Source organism: Hemiscyllium ocellatum, chromosome 25, assembly GCF_020745735.1.
Source record: "Hemiscyllium ocellatum isolate sHemOce1 chromosome 25, sHemOce1.pat.X.cur, whole genome shotgun sequence".
NCBI lineage: Eukaryota > Metazoa > Chordata > Chondrichthyes > Orectolobiformes > Hemiscylliidae > Hemiscyllium > Hemiscyllium ocellatum.
Window position 1 is genome coordinate 9,632,258 of NC_083425.1, and position 20,583 is coordinate 9,652,840.

General features: G+C 40.7%; 1 protein-coding gene across 1 annotated transcript in view; it reads right to left on the bottom strand.

The window, feature by feature from the left end:
- LOC132827753 (Fc receptor-like protein 5) overlaps positions 1-20,583 on the bottom strand; it is an 82,304-nt gene that overhangs the window by 14,726 nt on the left and 46,995 nt on the right. Inside the window, exons 8-12 of the mRNA XM_060844447.1 lie at positions 17,256-17,537; positions 15,197-15,301; positions 15,068-15,089; positions 14,420-14,460; positions 11,113-11,127 (exon numbers count right to left, since the gene is read on the bottom strand). Of these exons, the coding sequence (XP_060700430.1) occupies positions 11,113-11,127; positions 14,420-14,460; positions 15,068-15,089; positions 15,197-15,301; positions 17,256-17,537 (465 nt within the window). The remainder of the gene's footprint in view (positions 1-11,112; positions 11,128-14,419; positions 14,461-15,067; positions 15,090-15,196; positions 15,302-17,255; positions 17,538-20,583) is intronic.

The window sequence follows — 20,583 nt, forward strand, 5'->3', positions numbered from 1 at the left end:
TGGCGCCATTTGAGCCCTGTCTAAGATCTTCAATTGCATGGCCTGTGCTCTGTTACTCACTGAAATTTTCCTTTCATTTCCCCATATATCTTCTCATACTTTCAATGAAATATCTTCTCCTACTCTCAATTCCATATCCTACAGGGTCCTTCCACATCCTCTAAAGCATGAACTTTCTGTAAATGATACAACGTACTAACTGAAAGAGCACCCGTACACCGGAGAACTCCCTTCTCCACTTCTGACTAATACTGAGCCAGGAGCGTGGTCTTCCTCTTTATATAATCCCTTATCTGAAAGTACCGGAAAAGGTCCCTATTAGACAGTCCATATTTATGGCTTAACTGACTAAATGACATCAAGACCTCCCCCTTGAACAAACCTCCTAGGCATGAGATTCCCTTATTCTCCCTTAGCTTAAAGCCAGAGTCCATTGCCCCAGGTTTAAATTCTTGGGGTCCCACCAACGAAGTAAACGGCGAGGTCTTAGACCAATTGCCCTCGTCTTGCCTCATTATCCTCAGACTTTCACCTTATTTAAAATGATTGGATTTTTACACTGCTCGGTCACGGCTTTCATCTTATCCAGAAATAATAAATTAACTAGAGAACTGCGAGCTTCAATGTCAAACCAAATTGAATCTGAATCCCCCATACCCCAGTCACCAACATATGCTAACAGGGTGTTTATTTGATATTTCTTAACTCCATAAGATCCACCCCTCCCTCAGCCTGCAAAAGCTGCAATTTAGTGAATTTAATTAGAGGGCACCTGTGGCACCAAATACAGGACCCGAACCAACTACTGAGCCTCCGTAACACTCATCTGGATAGCAACAATAGGAGCATTCTCTTGGGGTACAACAGATGAGGAAGAACGTTCATCTTAATCAGCGCTATTTGGTCCAATCATGATAACAGTAATCCCCTCCCACCGCTGCAAATCCTGTTTTATCCTCTCCAGTAATTGTACAGTTAGCTTTATACAGCTGGTAGAAGGAAGGAGTAATAAAAATTCCCAAATACAAAAAACCTTTTGATGACCATCTCAACTGGAACTGCATTCCATCCTTCAGACCAGGTGCCTCAACTAATCCCCCCAGCTTCCGATTTTGTATAGTTGATCCTGTAGCCCGAGAAATCGTCAAATAAATTAATTGTTTGAATCAATCGAGGAACAGACTTCTCCAGATTGGCCAAGAACAAAAGGACGTCGTCAGCGTATAGGGTGATCTTATGCTCCCCCATTCCCACCCTTGGCGCCACTATTTCAGGATCCCTCCTGATAGCCTCAGCTAATGGCTCAATTGCCAAAGTGAATAACAGCGGTGAAAGAAGACACCCCTATTGACTATCTCTCCCAATACTAAAGCTATCTGACTTAGCACCGTTTGGAATGACTGCTGCCTTAGGATCATTATATAATACTGCCACCCATCTGGCAAATAATATCCCCCCCCCAGACCAAAGTGCTCTGGGACCCCAAACAGATACGGCCATTCTATTCGATCAAACATCTTTTCTGCGCCTAGAGGGACCACCAAACCCGAAATCAATCTTTGTTGGCAGACCTGCACTATGTTCTGTATCCTCCTGATGTTGTTGGATGACTACGGCCCTGAACAAAACCCGTCTGATCTTCTTTTGGAGCAAGACTTCTTCCAATCTCAGAACCAAAGTCTTGGATAGAATTTTAAAGTCTACATTCAACAGTGAAATTGGTCCATACGAAGGACATTCATGGGGTCTTTCCCGTCTTTAAAATGAGGGAGATATTAGCCTCCCTAAGAGAAGGTGACAGACAATCCTGTGCATATGAATAGCTATACATCCCCAGAAGTGGCTTCACCAACAAATTTACAAATTCCTTATAGAATTCACTTGGGAATTCATCTGGCCCTGGTGCTTTGCCACTTTGGAGATGCCTTATTGCTTCCTGCAAATCCTGCGCTCTTATAGATGTATTCAATAAGGAAGCCTGTTCCATGTTTATACTGGGGAGGTCCAGATTCTCAAAAAAAGGACTGCATTTTCGCTGCACCATGTTCACTTCCCTCTGACCGATATAGCTCTGCAAAGTATTTCCTAAATCTAACATTGATCTTCTTCAACTCACAGGTAATCGTACCAGCCTTCTCCTTAACAGATGTAATAGATTGGGAAGCTTTTTTCCTCCTAGCCAAATACACCAAATATCTACCTGGCTTATCTCCAAATTCAAACAGTCTTTGTTTAGCAAAGGAGACCTTTTTTTTAGCCACTTGTGTGTGCAATGAGTCAACAGCTGCCCGGAGAGCTGTGACTCATTGCAACTTGACCAAAGAAGGCCTATTATTATATATTTCCTCAGCTATCTACAGTCAGGTCTCCAGCATCTGTTGTTGCTCCTCCCTCTGCCTCCTTCTAGTCGCAGAATATGAAATGACCACGTCTCATAAATATGCCTTACTGGCCTCCCAAAGAATTGCCGGATTACTGGCCGTACCTGAGTTGACATCCCAGAAGGCCCTGAACTCTCTTCTGATGTATTCAACAAAATCCCTTAACAGAAATGGGTCCATGCACCCAGTGCCATGCATCCATTCCACTACCCTTAATTGTAACATCTAAATACACTGGCGCATAATCCAAGACAGCTATATTCCCAATTTTGCATGCCAATGTTCTGTCCAAACAGTCAGTTGGCATAAAAACATGTCAATTCACATATGGCACTTGTGTGGATTGGAGTAGAAAGTAAAGTCACTTCCATTCGAGTGGAGATACATACACATGTCCACTAGTCCCAACTCTTCACACATGTCCCCCAACTGCTTAGATTACACGGGTGTTCCTGCAAGGCTCCTTGGCACCCTATCAACTTTGGAATCTATTAGATGACTAAAATCCCTTCCTATGATCATGTGACGCACCCCAAAATTCATTAAATTTAGCAGCTGCATCAATTAGAAATTTAAGAGGGTGCGTGGGGGACAACATACATTCAAGACTCCATATTCTTCTCCATGTATTAGAGCTTTAAAATGATTAACCGTCCATGTTCATCCTTAATCTGCTGCGTTACCTGAAAAGGGAGGTTCCTTCTTACCAGTATAGCCACTTCTCTCTCTTAGGGCTGAAGGAGGAGAAGAATACCCTGTTATAACCTCCCTGCTGGAGTTTCAGATGTTCCTTATCAGTTAGATGCATCTCTTGAAGTAGGGCGATGTCCACCCTTTCCTTCCTAAGGCTTAACAACACCTTCTTTCTTTTAATAGGGGAATGGCTCCCTTTTATGTTCCAGGTGCATCACCTGAGCAAATTACTAGCCATGGTCATCCATGATAGCCTGTGGTTTCCCAAGAGGATGAAGCTTATCTGAGGTGTGATGAGCGATAAAGACATTAACTCTATGAAATTTAAAAACTACTCCTATAAAAACTACTACAACTAAAAAAAATCACTACATTTAACTGAAGCAAACACCCAAGTAACCCCCAACTCACAAAATATCTTCTCCCTTGCCCATAGGGGGCACTCCTCCCAATCCTTGCTACCATCTGAACTCCCTCTAGCTGAGGCCCGTGCCCTAGCCCCAGGAGAATAACAAGTTTTCCTCATTTGTGAATTACATTCCGAGAGTTAACAATGGATGCCCATCCCTCCCTCCCTCCCCCACCCCCCATCCACTTATCTTAACCACAGATATAGTCACTCCAATACAAAATCAAAAGAACAGCAATAAAAAACAAGGGCCCTAGATAATACCCAACCGACCGATATTTAAATAATTCTGGTTTTACATCAAGGCAGTACATATAAAGCCAATAACCACAAAAGAAGGGGAGAGAGAAGAGAAAAGAAGGAGCAATAAAAAAGACCCATACTATTGTCTGCAATGATGCCCTCTCCCCTCCCACCCCGACTCAAGTCCTTTAATTCAAAGAATTAACAAAGTCCTTCACCTTTTCTGCGTAGTCGAAGTTATATATCGTTCCCCCATGGGCGAAACGCAACATAGCCAGGTAGCTGAAGGATTATTGAATGTTCAGGTCCCTTAATTCTTTTTTGACTTCATCAAATGCCCTTCTTTTCTTAATTAGGGCTCCTGAAAAAACATTATCTTTGAGCCTTTGTACATTAAAGCCTGTGAATTTCTTCCCAGTCTTCTTGCTGTTTCAACTATTAACTGTTTTTCTTCATAATCCAGGAACTGCACTAGGACCACGTGGGGGTGCGGGTCCAACCCCAACTTGCACATTGCGATCCGGTAGGCCCACTCCACACTCACCAGGCCTGACTCCAACTCCAACTCCAGGAACTTTGGGAGCCACCTTCCAGGAAGCTGTTCTTCCCCTTCTCGCATTCCAGAAGACCCAATAGCTGTAATTTTTTTCTCCTATTTTTATTCTCCAGGTCATTGACTTGTTCCTGAAGGAGCCAAACCTGGTCTTCCAGTGTTCAGATCCTTCCTCCCGAGACCTCTGCCACGGTCTCTGATGCCGCGGTCCTCTCCTCCACTGCCTCCATTCTTTGGTCCAGTAGTTGAATTTCCTGCTCATGCTTTCCTAGCATGGCAGATAGTGACTCTACTGCTGCTTTGGTCTTCTCTTAGAACATAGAACATAAAAAAATACAGCGCAGTACAGGCCCTTCGGCCCTCGATGTTGCGCCGATCCAAGCCCACCTAACCTACACTAGCCCACTATCCTCCATATGTCTATCCAATGCCCGTTCAAATGTCCATAAAGAGGGAGAGTCCACCACTGCTACTGGCAGCGCATTCCATGAACTCACGACTCGCTATACCAGCGAGTTTGTCAAACTCCAAGAGTAAATGCTGCTGTCCTGTTAGATCCAAAGGAGCCACCACAGGAGTTTAAGCAATGGCTGCAGGCACTCCCAATGTAGCCAGGGAGTGCCTGTCTGCTGTACTCCGTTAGGCCCCTACCTTTATTTGATTTTATTCTGGCCTTGAAGCTGTCAAACACAATTTCAGCAGCTCCACATGATCTGCAAGTTTAAATTAGTACTTTTTTCTCCTGGGGGTGGTCAATGAGGGTTGGGGGTGGGGGGGGTGGGGGGGTGGGATGGTGTAAAGGTCCACCTTGCCCAGGCGTATGGCACAGAGCCCAGCACAGCAGACCATTCAGACCGCCACCATCTTGGATCTCATGAGTATGTTTAAAAGCCTAATTGAGTGAAATTAACAGTGAAAGCTCAAGATTGATTAGGACTGTTGGATTAAGTTTAAGGAGATCCTCACTTGTTTTGAATTATTATCTTAATTGTTCAGTGTACCTATCTAAATATGATTGCTGGGATGGTTTTGTTCAAGCTGGTATAGTAAAGATTCTTTTGGTTCTTCCATGCATTATGTTCTTTAAGGGATTATATCCTACCAAGCCAGATTCTGACAAATATCGCACCTGTATTCTTGTATCTAAGCGAACTTTGTTAAATTCAGAACACAGCCACTGTCTATATTATTTTGCATGGCAGGTTAGGTGCAATGTTCCTGGAAGACTGCAAGAGTCTGTTGCACACATTATTCAAATATGGTCTTTTAAAAATTTCTAATAAAACCAGTTTTCCGATTCTTGCATTGTTCTTTCCATCAGGCGTGCCAGAACTAAATAAGCCAAGTTCATGTGCCTATATGCAAAAGCACTTAGACTCAAGCATATACAGTATATTTTTGTATAGCAAGTAATTAACTACTTCTTGCTCTTCTGAGGAATAGTAGTTGGCCATTCAGCCCCTCGAGCTTGTTCTGCCTTTCAGTTAGATCACAGCTGATCTGGGGTCTAACTCCATATACTTGCCTTCGGTCCATATCCTTGCTTAATAAAAAAATATCTATCTTAGATTTAAAATTAACAACTGATTGAGCAGTTGTGGAAGACCATTTCAAACATCTATCACCCTTTGTGTGTAGAAGTGCTTTCTAACATCTCTTGTTAACAGCGTGGCCCTAAATTTTTGACTATGTCCCCTAATTCTAGAATTGGAAATCGATGGAAATAATTCATTATTATACACCTTGTCTTTTCCTGTTAATATCTTGAAGACTTCGATCAGATCAACACTTAACTTTCTAGATTTTGGAGAAAACAGGATTAATTTGTATAATCTCTCCTCATTACTTAACCCCCAAAGTCTAAGTATTATTCTTGTGAACCTACTTGTACTCCCTCCAAGGTTTAATGCTCAGATCTGAGCAAGTATCCCAAGTGTCCCAGGTTATTGTACAGCTGCAGTGTTACTTCTACATTCTTGTACTTCACTCCTCTAGATATAAATGGCCAGCATGCCGTTAGCCTTCTGGATTATTTTTTGCACTTGTTTGGAAGATTTTAAAGATCTATGTACCTGAACTTCCACCCCTCCCCACCCCCTCTCAATTTCTTTGGACATCCACTATAATTAACATCATACCATCTATCCTTTCTCGGTCCAAAATGGATAAACTAACACTTCCTGATGTTGAAATTCATCTGCCACAGTTTTGCCCATTCACCCAGTCTATCATCCTTTGTAATTTTATGCTATCATCTTCATTGTTCACAATGCTGCCTAACTTTACCTCATCAACAAATTTAGATATTTGACTTTCTATGCCATTATCTAAGTCATTCATAAATAATGTGAATAACTGAGGCCCTAACTGATATCCTTGCAGGACACCACTGGTCACATCCGGCAGTTTTGAGCACCCATCCATTATTCCTACTTCCTGTCAGCAGCCACGAAACCAATTTTCCAGCTATCTGAGTAATTTGCCCTCAATTTTGTGACATTCGGAGAAATATATTTGCAAGGACAAACCAGATGGTTTTATCCTGTTGTTTAGCACATCTCATAATAGCTAGAGCTGGTAATGGAGTAGATTAACAGAGTTGGAACAATGCAATTGCATGACTAGTTTATTGATAAAAACAGAAGACATATTCAGCGCATTTCATATCGTTCACTTCCAATGCATCCTGACTATATACTGCAACTCTCTAATTTTGATTTATATGTTATTGTTATGCAAAAATGGAGAAAACTTTCCTAAAGAAACAAACAAGATTGCCTGTGAGCTAGGAAGAACTTTAGATTTCTAGGAGTGGAAATTGCCATTTCTTTCGGTCACATTTGTACGGGCCATCCTGAAAATTGACATTGATTTTTTTTGATAAATAAAAAAGCTGTAAAATATTGCCTGTCGAATGTAACCGTACTAAATGTTAAGTTTAAATGGAAATACTTTAGGAATGTGAGGCAGCCCTTTGTATTATTTCTTGTGTATTCACAGTTAATCTAAGGGTGTTAAGGTAAACATTTTCTATAATTTCTGAAGATCTTATGTGATCCATTTACCTTGCTGTTCTATCAGCATGTCAGAATCTGGTTGGTTGAGCTCTGCAAATGTAGAATTTCAGTCAATGCTATTAAAGGAACATTGAAACTCAGTTCGCAATAATTCAAGATCAAAACTAAATATGACTTCTTTTAAAATATCCTGATTGCAGGAGGTTCCACAACATTGCAATACAGTTCAATGCAAAAAAACTTGATGTAGAATTTTAAGTTAAGAACGATGAACCAACTATGCTCTGAATGGAAGACTGTTAAGAAAACCCAGAGCTTCAGAAAGCCACACAAATCTTTAAAGGTGTAATTGCAGGTAGAAAAGACAATGAGTATTATATTTGGCCAATTTAGTTGATGAAGATGGCTATGATGAGTGTCACGACTCGATTTGGAATAGGATATGGGCAGCAGACATGTGGATGAGCTCATGTCCATGGCTGGCGAAGGTGGGCTGCTGATCATGAGAGAATAAAGAAAATCAAGTGTGACAATGACAGATGTGGAAGTAGCAGGTGGACTGAGCAACGTGTGGGTTTGCATGATACCTCAAAAGTTGAAGCAATCAATGTGATAGAGAGGATTGTGGGGGTCTGAGGTTGTTTTGGATTGAATAAGTCATTTTTGGATGAGCCTGAGCGGTCAATCATGTCCCAAACTGGGATACAGCTTCGACTCATTTTCCACCAACTTTTTCTTGAATGTCAATCCATACTACATTGAAACGGTTGTTCAAATTCTAAAGTCTGTTTTTTTTTCAAATCTTAGCTACTTACATGTTTGGTGGTTTGAAATCTGGTATCCTAACCATGCAGCATTTTGAAACAAAAATAAATTGAACGTGAATGGAAAACATTGAGAAAAAAATATTCAGTTTGCAGCATTGGGAGATGGTGGTCTCATGGTAGTCATTGGACTAACAATCCAAATATCCAAGCCTGGGGCATGTGTTGAAATCCAATCAAGGCCACTGGTGAAATTTAAATACACTGATAAAATCTGGAAATGAAAGTTGTCTCATGGTCACCACTGTTGTCAGCAATTGTAAAATCTTACCTGGTTAACTGATGTCATTTAGGGAAGGAAATTTGCTATCCTTCAGCTGATTTTTAAACTATTCTGAAGTGTCCTAGCAAGCCACTCAGTGCAAGGGCAATAAATACTAACTTTGCCATTAGCATCTAGATCCCATGGAAGAAATCTTAAAAACAGCTGTGTGATAACATTATATTTTGTTGGCTTGAATTGGTTGTTCATGGACATCATTAGGCTGCTGGAAGTTGTATCCGGACCAAACTGTGCATGCATTGTAACATGCTACATCATTCTGTTCACTTGTTTAAATATATGTTTACACATTTAGATCAGCAAGTAAATGTAAATTATGAATTCACTATATTGTCCATGACAAATCAGTAACAGTGACCAGTGCAAAATCCTTATGGAGACAAAGTTCCATCTCCACAGTGAGAATACCCTCCATCATACCCTCTATCACTGTGCTAAATGGGACAGACTTTGAACAGATCTGGCAACTCTAAACTGGGCATCCATGTGGGCCATCAATTGCAACAGAATTGTACTCTGGCAAAATTTGTAACCTTATGACCCAGCATATCCCTCATTCTACCACTAACATCAAGCCAGAGGACCAACCCCATTTCAGTGAAGAGTGCAGGAGAGCATGCTAGCAGCAACACCAGGCATATCTAAAAATAAGGAATCAACCTTGTGAAGTTACCAAACACTGACTATTTGCATGCCAACAGCTTAGGCAGCAAGTTATAGACAGAGCGAAGCAATCCTGCAACCAATGGATCAGATCTAAACTCTGCAGTCCTACCACATCCTGTCCTTTGAGAGTGGACAATTCTACAATTCTCTGGTAGAGAAGGCTTCCACAAATATCCATAGCCTCAGTGACAGAAGGGCCCAGCACATCAGTGCAAAAGACAAGTCTGAAGCATTCGCATCAATCTTCAGCAGGATGTGCCAAATGGATGATCCATCTCTGCCTCCTCCAATGGGCTCCAGCATCACAGATGCCAATCTTCAGTCAACTTGATTCACTCCACATGATATCAAGAAACAGTTGGAGGGACTGGATACTGCAAAGGCTATGGGTCCTGACAACATTCTGGCAATAGTACTGAAAACAATTCCTCAAGGTCTTGGCGTACCCCTAGCTAAGCTCTTCCCAAACAGTTACAACACTGGCATCTACCCAAAATGTGGAACATTGTCCAGGTATGTCAAAAGGCAAGACAATTCCAACCCGGTCAATTACTGCATTAGTCTACTCTTGATCATCAGTAAAATGATGGAAGGTGCCATCAATAATGCTATCATGCAGCACCTGCTCAGTGACTCTCAGTTTGGACTCCAACAATAGCACTCAGCTCCTGACCTCATTACAGCCTTGGTTCAAACATGGACAACAGAGCAGAATTCCAGAAGTGAGGGGAGAGTGACAGCCTTTTTGACATTAAGGCTGCGTTCGACTGAGTGTGACATCAAGGAGCCCTAGCAAAACTACCAACCAGTTGGACTCATAACTGGCACACAGGAAGATGGTTGTTTAAGGTCTTGTATAAGGTTAGTTATCTCAGCTTCAGTACATCTCTGTAGAAGTTCTTCAGGGTGGTGTTCCATGCCCAACTATCTTCAGCTGCTTCATTAACAACCTTCCCTTCCTCATAAGGGCAGAAGTGGAGATGTTCACTGTTCACTGAACCACGTTCAGCACCATTCGCAATTCCTCACATATTGCATCAGTCCATGTTCAAATGCAATAAGATCTGGACAATATCTAAGCTTGAACCGACAAGTGGCAAGTAACAAGTAACAGTCACACCACACAAATGCCAGACAATGACCATCTCCAATAGGAGACAATCTATGCACCACCCCTTGACATTCAATGGTGTTACCATCACTGAATCCCCAGCTATCAACATCCTAGGGGCTTACCATTGACCGGAAACTCAACTGGACTTACATAAATACAGTGGCTACAAGAATGGGTCAGAGACTAGGAATACTACAGCAAGTAACTGTCCTCCTGACTGCTCAAAGGCTATCCTCCATCGAAAGGCACAAGTCAGGGGTGTGATTATTCCCCACTTGCCTAGAAGGGTGCAGCTCTGACAACACTCAAGAAGTTTGACACCACCCATGATAAAGTAGCCTGCTTGACTGGCATCACATTGGCAAGCATCCACTCTCTCCACCACTGATGCTCAGTAACAGCAGAGTGTACCAAGATGCACTGCAGCAATTCACCAAAGATCCTGAGACAGCACCTACCTAACTACAACCACTTTCATCTGCAAAGTCAAGGGCAGCAGATACATGGGAACACCACAATTGGCAAGTTCACTCCAAGCCATTCACCATCCTGACTTGGAAATATATTGTCGTTCCTTCACTATGATTGAACAAAATCCTGGAATTCCCTCCCTAATGGTATGTGGGTCAACCTGCAGCACATGTACAGTTCAAAAAGGCAGCTCAACAGCACCATCTCAATAGCAACTAGGACAGGGCAATAAATGCTGACCAGCCAGCAATGCCCACGGGTGAATATAAAATAGACCAGTAATAAGCATTTATTTCCTTCAGTATGTTTAAAAATGATCATTTAACACATTTTTATATTTATTTGGCAGCAAGAACTGATTTTACAAAATCCACTCTTGTGAGGAAGTTATGAACAGTTTGTTATATTCTTACTTAGATGCGTAATGTTTCCAAATTTGCTATAAATCACCTCCATACTTTTTTTCAGAGACCCTGGAAATAAAATGCAAACATTTTAGGGTTCCTGCAAAGGAAAGGTTTTTGTGCAAGAAGATCTCACTGTCATTTCCACAATGAGATTATAAAATTACTTTGACAGTAAAGTGGATTTTAAATTTTTTTTCCACTTGTGCAGTCTAGTTATATTTGTGTTTCTTGGTATCATATTCCTGTGTGCACATCTTGTATGACCAACGTGCTCAAAAATGAATTGTTCTGTATCATAGAAAAGGAAGGTGGCAAGCTGTGCTCATATGGATGTTCCATACTGGTTTTCTTGTCAAGTGCACACAATGTGTGCCTCTTCACGACAGGCTAAGTTATATGTCTGGGGACAAGAATGTGAAATATTCACAGAACCCGTGCATCCTTGTCTAGCTTTCTTTTTTACACTTTTTTGGTGATATATCATTCACATATATGCAGATAATGTACAGTGCTGAGGATCAGCAATGGTCAAAAATTAATGTGTCCCCTTTTATTTAATATTTGCTTTTTCTCTGCTGTCACCTGAGTCATACAGCATGGTGCTGAAAATGTGTTGCTGGAAAAGCGCAGCAGGTCAGGCAGCATCCAAGGAACAGGAAATTCGATGTTTCGGGCATAAACCCTTCATCAGGAATGAGGCTTATGCCCAAAACGTCGAATTTCCTGTTCCTTGGATGCTGCCTGACCTGCTGCGCTTTTCCAGCAACACATTTTCAGCTCTGATCTCCACATCTGCAGATCTCACTTTCTCCTCATACAGCATGGAGACAGACCCTTCGGTCCAACCAGTCCATGCTGACCATAATCCCAGACCAAACTGGTCCCACCTGCCTGCACATTTCTTAATCATCTACTTATCTAAATGTCTTTCAAACATTGTACCTGTACTCACATCCACCACTTCCTCTGGATGTTCATTCCACACACAAACCACTCTCTGTGTAATAACAAATTGCTCCTCATGTCTTTTTAAAACCTTTCTCCTCTCAACTTAAAATTATGTCCCCTAGTTTTGAAATTCCTCCATCTGAGGGAAAAGACATTTGCCATTTACCTTATCTACGCTCTTTATGATTTTATAAATCTCTATAAAGTCACCTCTCAACCTCCAACATTCCATTGTAAGTAGTCCCAGCCTCCAATCTCTCCCTTTAACTTAAACCCTCCATTCCCAGCAACATTCTGGTAAATCTCTTCTGAACCCTGTCAAGCTTAATAATATGCTTCCTGTAGCAGGTAGACCAGAAGTGCCCACAGTACTCCAGAAAAGGCCTCAACCAATGCCCTGTACAATCTCAAACTGACGTCCCAACTCCTATACTCAAGTGATGAAGGCAAGCATGCTCAATGACTTCTTTACCATCCTATCTATGTTTAAAGAATTATGTACCTGAACCCCTAGAATTACATTCTACAAAACTTTTCAAGGTCCTACTTTTAATTGTATAATTTCTTCCCTTGTTTGTTTTATCCTAATACAATATCTTGCATTCATCCAAATTAAACTCCAACTGCCACTCTTCAGGCCATTGATCCAAGTGATCAAAATCTCTTTGTAATATTAGATAACCTTCCTCACTGTCCACTATACCACCAATCTTGGTGTCTGTATTCTCATCTAAATCATTTCTCTAAAAGACAAACAGAAGTGGACCCAGCGCTCATCCCTATGGAACACCACTGGTCAAAGACCTCCAGACTGAAAAACAACCTTCCACCAACACTCTGATAAAAAAAAATTGACTTAATTACAGGAGACAAATTGGCAAGCTCATCCTGAATCCCATGTGATCTACCTTTGCTAATTAGTCTACCATGTTGCACCTTGTCAAAGGGTTTACTAAAGGTCAAGTAAACACTGTCTACAGCTCTGCCCACATCAATCTTCTTAGTTACTTCCTCAAAAACGCAATGAAATTTGCGAAACACTATTTCCTTCGCACAAAACCAAGCTTCCTAATCATTCCCAGCCTCTCCAAATGCATATATATCCTATCTTTCAGAAGCACTTCCAACAATTTACCCACCACCAGTCAGACTAACAAATCTTCAATTCCCAGGCTTCTCCTTACATCCCTTTTTTAACAAAGGTACAACATTAGCCACTCTCTAGTCAACAGGCACCTCACTCGTAGTTGTAGACGATGCAAATATTTATGCCAGGGGCCTTGCAATTTCCTCCCTAATGTCCCACAAAGTCCTATCCTGTAGATTTGTCCACCTTCATATTTTCTATGACCGCCAGCATTTCCTCTTCTATAATGTGAACTGTTTGCAAAATATCAATATTTGTTTCCGTGTTCTCAAGCCTCTATTTCTTTCCCCGCAGTAAAAACAGATGCAAAATATTCATTTAATCTCTCTTCCATCTCCTGAGGTTCAACACAAGGACATCCTCTTTGAACTTTAATGGGCCTTACTCTCCCTCTAGTTGCTTTCTTGCTCTTAATTACTTGTAGAATCTCTTTGAATTCTCCTTAACCTTATTTGCCAAGGCTATCTCATATCTTCTCATTGCCTTCCTTACCTCCCTTTTCAGAATGCCCCAACACTGCTTATGCTGTTCAGCAGATTCATTTGAACCCAATTGTCTGTATCTAATGTATGATTCATTTTTATTCTTGATTAGATTCTCCATACCTTTATTAATTCATTGTACTCTAATCCTATCAGTCTTACCTTTCACTCTAACAGGACATAATGACTTTTGTGAAATTCTGTATGTACCAACAATGCTTTTCCAGTGAAAAAAGCTTATTTGGACAAGTGTTTTGCAGGAGAAAATGGAAGCCTTGTCAGAAATCCAGCTATGTCAGGAGCATTCTGCGGGTTCTGTCTTGGTAGGTAGCAGAAGGTCTGGATTCAAGTCCCACACCAGAATCCAGATCATTCCTGACATGGCTTAATGGATTGCTGATCAATCTGCTAATCTTGCCAACACTTTCCCACTATTGCCCAAGGGAAGAAAAGAGCATGTTGATATGAAATAAACAAACAAGGTATCCTGTTCTCCATCCCTTACAACTCTATCTACAGAAGATAGAGATAGTTCACTTCAGAAGAGAATCAGTACTCCTGGTGTCTTCTGCTCCAGTTTGTTCAAGAGTAATAAGAGAGTGACAGAAATCTTCCAGGGATATGCAGTGATTCACAGTTCGTCATTCATCACTTCCTCATCACCAATTTTTACACACTGTTTTCATCTTGCATTAAGCTCTAGGCCATTATACCTCTTGTCCCACAGCACTTTATGGATGTTATACAACAATATCACATGAATAAATATAAGTAGGTTTACCTTGATTATGTTGCAAAGGCCCTCTCTGAATTGGTTTAGAGCTGTAATTAAATTTAAAACAAAGAAAACAGGTGATATTTATTGAACTGCTTGTAAGCCCACTGCTTTTCAAGAAGCTCCAAAATTTTTGTCATTGAAAACCAAAGGGGTCCAGGTGGGTTATTCTTCAGAGGGTCGGTGTGGATTGGTTGGGCTGAAGGGCCTGTTTTCACGCTGTAGGGAATCTAAATCTAAATCTAAATCTAAGAAAGGTGTCTAGTTAGAATGTGGAACCTCAAGGCAAAAGATAAAATGGAATTGACTTATTAGATTAATATTGATCATAGATGAATACTGGCACAATGTCTCCATTTTTTTTCTCCAAAAAATAGTTGGCTCTTCCTGTTACTATATTAAAGGTTATGAATTGAAATTCTCTGACTTTCATCTTTTGTGACACCCATATCATCATTTGAACACAATGAGCAGAGAGCAACTTTGCCTGTAAGAATACTGAAAGAGCACAGATTTGCCTTGCTTTTTGAACAGTACATAGAATTCTGTTCATATATCATTCTTCTTACTTTTTTTTTAAAGAAATAAGAATACAAATAATCATTTGAAAAAAATGGACAAAAAGATTCAATATGACTTTTTAAGAAATCCTACCTTTCATCCTCCTGAATTATACCTGTTGTTGATTTTTAAAAGAATAGGCAGAATTATTAGACAATCAAGTTAGCAAACTATTTGACATAACAAAGAGCAATAGCTGTAACAGTACAAAGAAGCACTCACCTTCATTATTCTTGCACCACTGCTTACAATGTATTATTGCTGGTCCTATTATCATTAGTGAAATTAAGACTATTATTATGTAAATCCACCATACAAATCCACCACCTGGAGTTAAAGAAACATGTTTTATTTCAAAAGCTTCTCATAACTTCTATTCAGCTACTTTTTATATTATTAACACATTTGTGGTTGCAGGAACATGTATGAATAAATGAAGAAAATATTGTCTTGTGGCTCTTTTCTCTGTTGCAGATTGAAAATCCAAGACATATATTTTATACAATTTAATATTACCTATCTATTGTATTCAGTACTAATTTTTTAAAATCAAAAACATGTTGTATATTAGGTCACTTGTTGATCGTTCAGGGATAAAATACCTGAAGCAACTGAGTGGTACATTCAATAGGACAATCATGGCTAAACAAATAGTCCAACTGGTAGCTTCTGTGAGTACTAGCGCAAATATTGTTCAAAACAGTTGGAGAAGTTTCAACAAACATTTATCTCATCAATTGTTATCTTAATGGTCCATTTCTTATTAATATGCAAAGCGAGGCTCCAGTTCTTCTGCCCCTACCATAAGATGTAGGGGCAGAAACAGGCCATTCAACAATTTGAGTCTGTCCTGCCATTCAACGGCTGATCTGATATTCCTCAACACTTTTCCACTTTTTCCCTGTAACCTTTGATTTCTTTACTGATTAAAATTGTCTATCTTGGCATTGAACGTACTTAATGACCCAGCTTTGACAGCTGTCTGCAGTAAAGAATTTCACTGATCTGTTATCCTTTGAGATAAGAAGTCCCTCCTCATCTCTGTGCGATCCCTTACTCTGAAATTATGTCCTCTGTACTCCCTTATAGGAGAGTACAGGACCAATCTTTCCACATCTGCCCTGCCAAGTCCCCTAAAAGTCAAGTACGTTTCAGTGACGTTGCCTCTCATTCTTCTAAATTCCTGGTTAACATTCACTGACACACCTCTAAGTTCATTCCCATTCTCCAGAATGCCTGTAATTAAATTTATTCTTTCAAAAATTCTCCTTCCTGTTTCTGTTTACATCCACTCCACTTTTCCTGGCTCCACCATCTCAATTCCCTCTGCCATTTTACTTGACACTCTCAGGCACAGTTGTAATACTGTAAAAGAAGAAGAAACAAAACGATGAGGTGAAAAGCAAAAGCAGAAAGAAAGGGAAAATTAAAAGACAGTGGTACAAATCAATAAAAGATAAAGGGAGAGAACATGCTCCAGTAGGAGTGAAATCATCGCGAAAATGGAAGGAACAAGCAAAGTAAAATAAACTCCAGATGCTGAAAGTCTGAAACCAAAGATAACAATTGCTGGAGAAGCTCAGCACATCTGGCCAAATCTGGAGAAAGAGCGGAGAACACCCTTTTCCAGGGTCACTGGACTAGAAACATTTTTTTTTTACCCTGTTTCTGCCAGAGCTGCTAAGTTTGTCCATTCATTTCTGTTTCTGTTGTTTTCTCAATCGATATCATTAAACATGATTAACTGGTCCCTATCACATTGCTGTTGATAAAACCTTGTTATCTGCAAATTGGACATTGTATTGCCGAAGTTAAAATAGTTTGCTGAAATTGATAGCCTAAAGTCTTGGATGAAGAATGTTTACCTGGGGGAGATGGTAAAGAGCCACCAGGACCACAAACATAATTGTGTCATCATGGTGGACAAAGAGAAACACAAAAGGAGAAAACTTAAGTAATTACTTAAGTAATCTCAATATTATTGCTTCTTTATGAAGTGGGAAAGCTGTATTTAGAATGTGAATAAATATGATAGAATGAATACTTCAAATGACACCTATAACCCAGAATGAAGATAAGGATAAAAATATTATAGAATGAATACTTCAAATGACACCTATAACCCAGAATGAAGATAAGGATAAAAATATTATAGAATGAATACTTCAAATGACACCTATAACCCAGAATGAAGATAAGGATAAAAATATTATAGAATGAATACTTCAAATGACACCTATAACCCAGAATGAAGATAAAGTTACTTTAGGCATATACATACGTAAAATACGAAAGGATAATCCATTACTGCGTTCTGAAGAAATTTGATTTTCAGCTTTACAGCTGTACACTCCAGAATGCTCCACTGAATCTACTGTTATGTTAAAGCCTGCTGGTATTGCCTGCATTGTAGTAGCTGATTGGAGACTTGATTGATTCCGATACAGTGTGTAAGTGATTGGTAGAGTTCCTGTGCTTGTTACGCAGTGCAGTGTCACAGTCTCCCCTAACTTCACCTTGGTAGAATTCAACAGAGGATAAATCAGTGGTTTGGATACAGGAACTGCAATGAAAAGAAGTTATTGATATGATATATTTTAAATGATATTTCTGTTAACTAGAAAAATAAATTCAAACGGCAGTTGTCACATAATCACCCATTAGCTTGGCAGCGAAACTTATGATATTGTTCGCCAATGGTACAAAACAGGTCATTGTTAAAATAAATGTGTTTAAACTACAATAATTCATAATATGCCATTAAACCAGTTGATGGTCTAATGTTGCTGAGCGAAAAGCATTTATAAACTGGCATTTTTCTCATTGCATTGTTAACAATAAGTCTGTAAATACATGGTTGTGTGGCAACAAGAAAATTAATTATTCTTCATCTGCTAAAATGTAGGCATCTGTTTCTTTAAGACCAGAAGTATTCTGGTTCGTACTGCATGCTTCTCTGGTTTGTATCAGGAAGCCTAGAGAAGGAAATGTCCAAATACAGTCTGGGGACAACCAAATGGAATATAACAAATGTGACAATGTTGTGAATCAGAACCCAGTTCTGACTGCACAAGCTAAACAAGTATGCTGTTAAACAGCAGAGGTTCCTTTAGCCTTGAGGTGTGTGCTTGCGTCCAACTCTTCCTATTGCTATCAACAATGGCTTCATCCATAGTCCTTAACTACCAAGTGAATCCAAAATCATTTTTCAATTTATGAAATTTGCTCAAACCTTCAGCAGAACAATAGGCACACAGGACATAACGTGAGCAGAATCAGATCTTTAAGCTGTATGCCAGTGCCAGAGCTATGGTGTATTATCTTTGTGCTACACTGTCCAGTTCTAGGCTTGTTAAACTTAATCTGATGCTTCCTCAGGCTGGTGTTTAAAACGTAGTGGTTCTCAAATGAGTTACTGACTGTATCTGTAACTTGGCATGTAAGTTTAGCATTGCCTTCTGACAGTGCTGTCCACAGGTGAACCAAGTGCACACAAGGCATGATTGTTATAATGTATGTGCCTCGGAACTAGTGTTTTCTAATTCTAAGTAACTGCTGGTATTGAGTGAAGAAGTTAGTCTCATTGCTGTTGCGAGAGAACACCATCATCAGATCTCCCAGAATGTTAGGGCTAACAGTGGCAGTGGTTCCTCTGGTAAAATTAGAGGAACAGGGCTCACATCAAACTTAGCAGATCCAATTCAGTCGGAGAGGGAGAGGGAGAAGGAGAGGGAGAGGGAGAAGGAGAAGGAGAAGGAGAAGGAGGAGAAGGAGAAGGAGGAGAAGGAGTGGGAGAGGGAGAAGATTGAGCTCAGTCGGAGTGGGAGAGTGAGAAGGAGAGGGAGTGAGAGAGTGAATGGGAGGAAGAGAGGGAGTGGGAGTGGGAATGGGAGAGAGTGGGAGAGGGAGAGGGAGAGTGAGTGGGTGTGGGAGTGGGAGAGGGAGTGGGAATGGGAGAGAGAGTGGGAGAGGGAGTGGGAGAGGGAGAGGGAGAGGGAGTGGGAGAGGGAGTGGGAGTGGGAATGGGAGAGAGAGTGGGAGTGGGAGTGGGAGTGGGAGAGGGAATGGGAGAGAGAGTGGGAGAGGGAGTGGGAGAGGGAGAGGGAGAGGAGTGGATCGAGTTCAGTCGGAATTGCAGTAGGAAAGATGTGGATCAAACTCAGTCAGAGTATTGAACCTGAATCCAAAGGTGAGGCTCCTCAGGGTCAAAAAGTATCACAGGGCTAGAGGATTGGCTGTTTGGAAACCAGCTTTAGAAACTGAGTGAGTAGTACCAGGAGGGAGACACAGTATTGTTTGTAGTTTATAAAGAACTGAAAGGGGGGAAGAGAGAGAAATCTGCTTTGGTGACTAATGGACAAGGTTGAGTAATTGGTTCCTAGTTTATTGTCTGTAGTAATAAGGTTCACAATGGCAGGTGACCGCAGCTTTGTGAAATGCTCCTACTGTGATACGTTGGAAACCAGGAACACTTCCCATGTCCACAGTGACTACATATGCAGGAAGAGTGTCTGGTTGCAATTGCTGATTGACTTTATGGAGCAACTGAAGCTGTGGGTGGGCTCACTATGGGGACATGGTGGTTAGGATGTTTAGCAAATTGGTCACACAATTAATAAGGGCAACATAAATGGAAAAGCATGGCAGGGGGAGGGGGGGAGGTGTATCCACCAGAAAGGTTAGGAAGTGTGGGCAGGTAGGATGAGAGCCTCCTATAGTCATTTTCCTCTCAAACAGAGATACTGTGTTGGATACTGGTGGGGTGGATTCTCAACAATCAGATTTATGGCACAACAGAGGAGGAAAAAGACTGGAAAAGCTTTAGTAATGGGGGGCTCAACTGTAAGGGAAGCTGAGAGATGGTTCTATGGTAACAACTGAGATTGTTGAATGCTATGTTGCCTCCCTGGTGCCAGGACTGGAGATGGCTTAGAGTGGCTACAGGGCATTCTGAAGGGGGGAGTGTGAAGAAAAGAATTAGGTCCTGCAGCAGGAATTGACAGAATTAGTTAGTTGATTTAAAAAGCTATAATCACCAGCTTACTTCCAGGGTCATACACTACCTTGTATATGAATAGGAAGAGAAGACAGAAGAAGACGTGGCTAAAGGGATACTGTAAGAGGAAAACCTTTAGACTTTTGGATCACTGGGACAGCTTCTGGGGAAGGTGGGATCTGTAAAGCTGCTATGGCTGCAACTGAACCAAAATGTGTTCAATATCTTTGCTTGGGAGGTCTTAAACAAATCTCAAGTAGAAGGGGCACAGAATAGATGTAAGTTTGGGAGCAAGGTCCAGTCAGATGTAGGAGGAATGCTAGGACAGTCCAGTATAGGAGAGCACATGGGAGGTCCAGAAAGCTAAATTATATCTATCTAACGCAAGGACCTTGACTGATAAAGTGAAGAACTAGAGTATTGATCAACGCATGGGAATGTGACATTGTTGTAATCACTGAGACAAGGTTGAAGGAAGCACAAGAATGGCAACTCAACATTCCAGGGTATATAAGTTTCAGGTGCAATGGGAGAGGAAGTTATGAGGTGGAGGCATTTCATTATTGATAAAAGAAACCATCACTGCAATAATAAGAGGATGTTCTAGAAGGTC